This window comes from Octopus bimaculoides, chromosome 11, assembly GCF_001194135.2.
Source record: "Octopus bimaculoides isolate UCB-OBI-ISO-001 chromosome 11, ASM119413v2, whole genome shotgun sequence".
Lineage (NCBI taxonomy): Eukaryota > Metazoa > Mollusca > Cephalopoda > Octopoda > Octopodidae > Octopus > Octopus bimaculoides.
The window spans coordinates 34,721,091-34,728,856 of record NC_068991.1 but is presented as its reverse complement, the minus strand read 5'-3'; the positions used below and the strand labels follow the sequence as shown (position 1 = coordinate 34,728,856).

Here is a 7,766-nt window from a genome sequence, read left to right as displayed (position 1 = left end):
TCATTCTCTTTATCGCTATCATCGGAGCTCTCGGATTCACTGCTTTCATTTTCGGAAAATGAAACCTCAGATTCATTATCAAATACCACGTGCTTTTTTTTTTTTCGATTACAGAGTTAGATTTATCAAGGTCTTCAACGGAAAATCCTTCGAATTCTGACTCGCTGCTTGACAGAATAAAATTCGTATCCATTTTTTTGTCAGGATTACAAATTTTGAAAACACAACAGGAACAAATTTGGAAAAAAATCTCCCAAAATTCACAAAATTAAAAAAACATGTTGATCGTCGTACAAAACTATTGCTGAACCAAAATCTTTTTCGGGCGGCTTTGGGCGGTTTGGTAACGAAAGGGTTAAACAGTCTTGTATTAATGACAAAAGTTTCTGTAGACTGAATTTGATGTCATATGTTTGTATGAATCTTTGTGTATACAATATGCAAGAACTTTTGTTTCAGTAACTTTAAAGAAACAAAAGTAACAGTCCCTTTATTTGAGTTCTTGTTATAACTTTTTGTTTAAAAAGAAATGTGGAAAGTTTTTATTTTGCTATATTTTTTTCAAGATACCATCATTTTGTTAGCTCCTTAGTGTTTGTTAAGTCATGAAGACATTTAAAGTATTCATCAAACATTGATTTACCAATTTTTTTTATTCCTGTTAGGTTGTTTGTTCTCAGCCTCTTATGAGTGATCGACTTCCTTTGAATCAACTCATGAAAGATTATGCAGAGGGAGATTATGTATATCAAGAAAAATTGAAGGTTTTTATGAATTTTTTAAAATTCATTGTTTCTCATTATGTGATTTTGAATAAATTGCTAAAATTTGTAGCTATAAATTTAAAGGAATTAATTTTAAATTTAAAGGAATTAATTTTCATACATGTATACATAATAAGAGGCCTCAAGTTAATCCAACAAATTTGAGTTTGCTTATATGAGGATTTTTAGCATACTTTTCTTTTAACTTTCAAATTTTGCTAATAAAAGTAAGCTTCTTGATATTAAATAGTAATATGGATAAAACACCCTGGATAGCTCTAATAATGTGAGTTTGATCATGATATTTCTCAAATTTTAATAAGATAGTTTTATATATACATAAACTTCATCATATATCTGGTCTAGAGTATTTACTAGGAATACGATACTTCACTCTACTAAGATGTTCCTATATTTTTTTAAAAGTTATTTTAGTTTTTTTTAATCCTTTTTTGTATACTCAAACTTTAAAGTTGTAAATTGGCAGAATGTTGTACAGGTTGCCTTGTGGTATACTTTCTATTTCTCTTGTGTTCTTATTTCAAATACTGCCTAAATTGAGCTTGTCACACATCTTATTTGGATCAGTAAATAAAATACCCATCTTATACTAAGATTGATTCTTCTCTCCCCATTGCTTTCTTTCTGTTTGTCTCTCTGTAAGTAATAAGTTGTGGTCACATTGAAAATGGGATGAACCTAACTGGGTTTAAAAATACTAAGACAACTCACTCAGGTACTGTAAATGATACCATTTATCCCCCTACACTTAACATTGTATCTCTATTACTGTCCCATTATCACTGCCTCCCCAAACTGATATTCACTGCATACATCTCAACCCTCATTTCTAATCATCTGTCACACTATTTCAAACTTACCCAACCACCATTTCTGTTCCTCTATCCCTGGATTCTCTTTCATATTCACCTTGTACCCCAAGAATATGCCTTGACCATCTCTCTTTCCAACTGGGGAAGCCTTGTATCTTCTCTTCAGCAAGACACCTGTTCCTGTCCCTCATTCCTTCTTTCACCTCCCTAAGTACTATATTCAGCTCATTAAGGAGTTGTCTTGCAAGTTACTTTGTGACCTCACTGATGCTGGTGCCATGTACACTCAGTAAGTGGTTGGCATTAGGGAGGGTATCTAGCCATAGAAACCATGTCAAAACTGACAGTAGAGCTTGACACAATTGCCTGACTCACCAGTTCCTGTCAAACTGTCCAACCCATACCAGCATGGAAGGACATTAAATGATCATGATATAATTATTTTAATTGAGGAAAAGAGAAGTTAACTCATTGTTATGTACATTGATTATGATTCAAAGTAAAATGTCTGAAGAAGTGATTGAACACTAAATTTATTGCAGGATTTGCATAACTTTGTTTGTAGCATGAAATAAATGGTGTTTGTTCATGGAAATCTACATAACATTAAATTGACTTCTCTTTTCCTCAATTAAATTATTATCCACTCTGCTACAGAAGAAGGACTTAAGATGAACATGAGAAGAAAGCATATGAAAGCAGGATAATTTGTGAAAGAAAGGAAGCATGAGAAGAAAAGCATTTACATGGGCAATTTCACAAAGAAACCAAGAATGTAAAAAATTATGACTCATCGTGGGAATGACTCTAGAGTGGAGATTTAAAGAGTAAAACTGAAAGTTGTTGGTAACTGCTCAAGATCAAACTCAATATACTAGTTCAATATGCAAGGGCATTTATTCCACTGCTCCAACAAGTGTGGCTTATGTACTCAGTGAGTGGAAGATATATTGTAGCTAGCTTGTTGAATGTTAGCTCAGAAAGAATATAAGCAATATTATGGTAAAGTTTGTTTCAATCTACACCATTGCTTTTTAAAATATATAAATACAACACTTTAAGCAAATGGTATGATTATGTAAGAGAAAGACTCTAAATGAACCTGATAGTTCTATGGGATTTTGACACCTACAGAGACGAATAACTACTGACCAGATGTACATGATATAAAAAGGGAAATTCCTTTTAATAAATTTTGCAATTCCTTCACGCAAAAATAAACTGAACAAAAAAAACATTACAGGCAAGGAAGTAGAAAATATCTTAAAATATGCTAATTTAAAAGTAGAGATATCAAGAATGTGGGGATGTCTAGCAGCAAAAGTTAAAATAGTACCAGTTACAATTGGTCCAGTGGCTTCAGTCCCCAGAAAGACTATCACACCACCTGGATTGGTTAGATATTAAGTTGAACCTGTGAGTGGTCCAAAAATCTCTCTCTTTTTGAAATAACTCATATTCTTAAATGCTTTCTCTCTGAGTTAACATGAAAAAGAAAGGAAACAAACAAATAAAAACCAATATTTTATACCCATGCTCTGCATTGAAATATAACTTCATACTGTAGGGTTTTTTCCTACCTAGCAGGACATAAAACCAAACTTGTCAAAGGATAGAAGCTATCTATCTCAAACCTTCATTTGCTTATGCATGATAATGTATGTGAAGCTATTTTTATATTCACATGATGTTGATGGAAGTCTTCTACTTGTGTAACTGAACCATGTTTGAAAAGAAAACATATAATCTTTGGATTAAGTACTAGTGTAGCAACCAGTACAATATAACCTGCTTCAGCTAAGGATAGACAGTCCTCTTTAAGTCTTGTTGACAGCCTGTCTAGAGATGGTATTTCACAGAAATCACTGACGACAGGTGGAATCAAATCCACCTCAAGGAGAACCTATTTATCCATGGTTGACAATTGTCATAGAGATGGTGTCTTGAAAATAAAATTAACAACACTGGTAACAACATAACCATAAAGTTACTATCCTTCTATGAGTACTTTGTCAAATTTAATTCTAAGCAAAAACAGTATAAACATGACATGAACATATGGTGAAGGCCTCTTACCCAATAGGTGCTCTGCAGCACAGACCCAATAATCACTCTGTTACAGATGTGCAAGAAGTGGAAAAAGAAATCAAGATAGCAATGGAATATTGTCATGTAAGTGAACCAAGAAGGCAAGAATTCCAGAAAAGAATATTGGAAACTTAGAATATGGAAGTATTTAAACTCGGTGAATGATGAGCAAGCTAAATATTGTGGAAAATACTCTCTAACTTAGAAATTGAAATACAGAGAAAGATAGCCCACAGTTACAAGAACCAACATATTAAAACCAGAAGGACACAAGTAGATGGAACTGTTGAAGAGGGAGAGTCAGGAGGATACAGGATGAAGTTGTGACAACTGATTGTAGGATATTGAGTCGTATGGAAGAGATGATAGGGGACCATGGTTATGGACAATATATAGTGCTCAAAAGGGTCAGTCTAGCTATGTTAGCATAAACAAATTTTGAATTGGTGGTAGTAATAGAAGTTGGGAGGTGTTGTATACCTGTCAGATTGTTAATGGTCTATTATTTCAACATGCAAATCATTAACAGAGTTTTTGGCAGAACAGTGAAATTTCATCAATTCTGTTCAAATACATGTTCTTGTTGACTACCATACTGTTTATTCTCACCAGGAAACTTGACTATTCCAGTGCTGTTACTGTCTTGAATCTTATGCTACAAGGTATATTCCAGAAAGTTTGTGAGATATTTATTAATTTCATAGGATATTCTGACTTCAATGGACAGATTGTGACACTCCAGCTACTTCATGAAGACTCCATAGAAGTTCTCTAAGTTAAGACGTCTCGGACACTTGTCACAGCCTCCTTCATCTTTTCGTTCAGCTTGATGAACAGCTAAAAGTCACAGCAATCAAGGTCTGGACTGTTAATAGGGTGAGGGACACTTTTGATGCTCATCTCTGTCAAGTAGTTGGTTACCAGGATGGATTGGTGCATTGTCTTAGTGCTGGAGCTCTGGTCTTTTATGACAAAATCTCTTCCTGATCTCCCTCAAAACCTCCACAAAGTAGTCTTTGTTGACCATCTGGTCAAATGAAACGTGGTGGATGTAGATGATTCTCTTACTACAAGTTTCTGTAGTGTTTTTGCCCAGTTTAACACAAAACTTTATTGCATAGCAAGCTTCTAAATTGTCTTCGCATCACATCTGGTTTCTGCAAACTAGCCATCTGTGAGAAGCAATGTTTAGAAGGGTGTATTTGTATAACAAAAGTTGGTAGGTCAGCATATTAGATGTATAGTAATGATATGGTAAAATTACAATAATCTAAAACAGTTATAATTGCCTCTCCTAAAAAAGTCTCAAAACATAGAATGCATCTCAGATACCAATCACTAGATAATATTGGATAAACTTGTAGAAGTTTTGAAGTGAAATGCCTCAGAAACCAAGGCATATAAAACCTAGAAATATATTTCTAATTATTGATGGATCAGTTTATTTATTGGGCTCTTCTCCCCTGCTAACCAATGAGTCCAAAACAATATTGAGAGCATGTAAATCTAATAATGCTGTATGATCTGTAACCCTAAAAAGAGATAAAATTTTGTATAAAAATCTTTTTCAAATATTTGGATGCTAATTTGTTTTTATGTTCGCGAAACTAGGACTATGTGACTCTGTGATGTTTGAAAGTGTTTAACAACTGGTGACTGAAAATACTGGCTTTCAAAATTTCTTTCTTCTTTTTTTTTTTTTTGGCTTTATTGTCGAGAACAAATATGTGATTTCCAAGTATGTTACTACCTGAATTCCTGTCATTAGTATTCAGAATAACCTGCTTATGGTTTGTTTAATCATGAGTGTTAACAATTTCCAACAGAATATATGTCTGCAAATCATCAAGGCAAATCTTGCTCTGATTTTCAGTTTAGTTATCTAGTTTTTGTTGATTGAATGCCATTTGGATTCAAATTGAATTGGATCTGGTCATAGAAAGGTAACTGTGGCAGACTTTGGAAGGCTACAACTTAGTCTGCAAAGTAAATGTTGATGCAAGTAAATACCTTAAAAGGTATAGATAACTACTATTAAAAGTTTATAGATTATTACTTTCAGTTAGAATGCTGACTCTTTTTTCTACTTCATTAATGTATTGTTTTTATTAGTTTGCATTGGGAAGGTAGGAGTACATATTAACATATAGCTCTTTGCTGCAGGCACAGCTGTGTGGTAAGAAGCTTACTTCCCAACTGCATCGCACCTTGGGCAAGTGTCTTCTAATATAGCCTCAGGCCAACCAAAGCCTTGTGAGTGGATTTGGTAGACGGAAACTGAAAGAAGCCTGTTGTGTGTCTATGTGTTTGTCTGTGTGTGATGGCTTTTGGTAAGCAGCATTTTTACAATTCTGTAAATAATAATAGTAGTATTTTATAAGCTTAAAGCTTATAAGTAATCACCATGCAATGACTAAACAAAATAGTCTAATAATTGACAGAAAAAAGTAGGTTTCCCGTGCTTTTTATGTCAAGGGATTTTATATACCCCATTAGACTATTTTCTTTAGTCATTGCACAGTTTTCGCTTATAAGCTTTAAGCTTATAAAATACTATTATTATTATTTACAGAATGTGTGTGTGTGAGTGTGTATGTCTTTGTAGTTGTGTTTGTCTGCCACCATTGCTTGACAACTGCTATTGGTGTGTTTACATCCCTGTAACTTAGTGGTTCGGCAAAAGATACCAATAGGGTAAGTACTAGGCTTAAGAAAAAGAAGGCCTGGGGTTGATTTGTTCAACTAAAACCCTTCAAGGTGGTGCCCCAGCATGGCCACAGTCAAATGACTGAAACAAATAAAAGAACTAAAATACTTTTATGTGAGTTGCCATGGAAAAAGACTATTAAATTACCTCTAACCCCATTTATTAGTGGGTCAGTAATGTGGTTAACATCTATTTTTATCGTTTGCTTCATTTCAAGAAAGTTCAACATTTAATTTTCAATGATTTTTTTTTTTTTTTTTCATACAAAATGTAGATCCTAAATTGCCATTTTCTATTTCTGTAGGATCTCCAATCTCGCTATAGAGATTTAAGGCGAACACGAGGTGATGGCAACTGTTTTTATCGCGCATTTGGGTTTTCATATTTAGAAAAACTTTTAGATGATAAATCTGATTTACCAAGGTCTGTATATATATTTTTGTTACATTATTTTACTCTGTTTCTTGATAAGATTAGGCTAGAAGCTTTTGTAAGGCCATCTCTTTTTCTCTATTCTTATTTTCCAAAAGATCATGTCTTTATTGTCCATTCTCTATTCCAAATGATACATTTAAATAATGTACACATTTACAGAGAGAAGCACATCAGCATGCATTTGAGGTAGAAATATTCAGTGAAAATAGGGGAAAATAATTTACTCTTTGATTTTCATAATAAAATAATCTAAAATGTATTCTACCTAAAACTCTCATTCACTAACATCAAAATTTTAAGTTAATTTTCCTAACATAGTTCTCTAACAAATTGAAAAATAAGGTTTACTACAGCGATGTGATACTAAATACAAATCTAAATGCTACTGGGGTAAAGTGATTGGTGGATCACCATCATTTTCATAGTAAAATGCCAATCAGGTATATATTCATCATTTGCAAGGTGAAGTGACAGTCAGGTACAGATCCATCACTTTCAGAGTAGTGCACTAGTTGGGTGTGTGTGTATATACATATATATATATATATAAAATTACAAATTAAAAGCAGCTCTAGTAATGTAAACATTATCAGTTGCACATATATATCATCATCATCATCATCATCGTTTAACGTCCGCTTTCCATGCTAGCATGGGTTGGACGATTTGACTGAGGACTGGTGAAACCGGATGGCAACACCAGGCTCCAGTCTGATTTGGCAGAGTTTCTACAGCTGGATGCCCTTCCTAACGCCAACCACTCAGAGAGTGTAGTGGGTGCTTTTACGTGTCACCCGCACGAAAACGGCCACGCTCGAAATGGTGTCTTTTATGTGCCACCCGCACAAGAACCAGTCCAGGGGCACTGGCAACGATCTTACTTGGCTTGCCGGGTCTTCTCACGCACAGCACATTTCCAAAGGTCTCGGTCCGTAGTCA

The 7,766-nt window shown here is 34.1% G+C and overlaps 1 protein-coding gene across 4 annotated transcripts in view; it reads left to right on the top strand.

Annotated features, from left to right (window-relative positions):
• Positions 1-7,766, top strand: part of LOC106881010 (ubiquitin thioesterase OTUB1) — a 192,752-nt gene that overhangs the window by 32,794 nt on the left and 152,192 nt on the right. For 3 of the 4 annotated variants that reach the window (XR_008265168.1, XM_052971692.1, XM_052971693.1), the window contains exons 3-4: positions 666-764; positions 6,697-6,815. Coding sequence is in view for 3 of the 4 variants with exons in the window: in XM_052971692.1 (XP_052827652.1) it covers positions 666-764; positions 6,697-6,815 (218 nt within the window). In the remaining variant the exon portion in view is untranslated. The remainder of the gene's footprint in view (positions 1-665; positions 765-6,696; positions 6,816-7,766) is intronic. The other variant, XM_052971694.1, reaches the window with a different exon arrangement.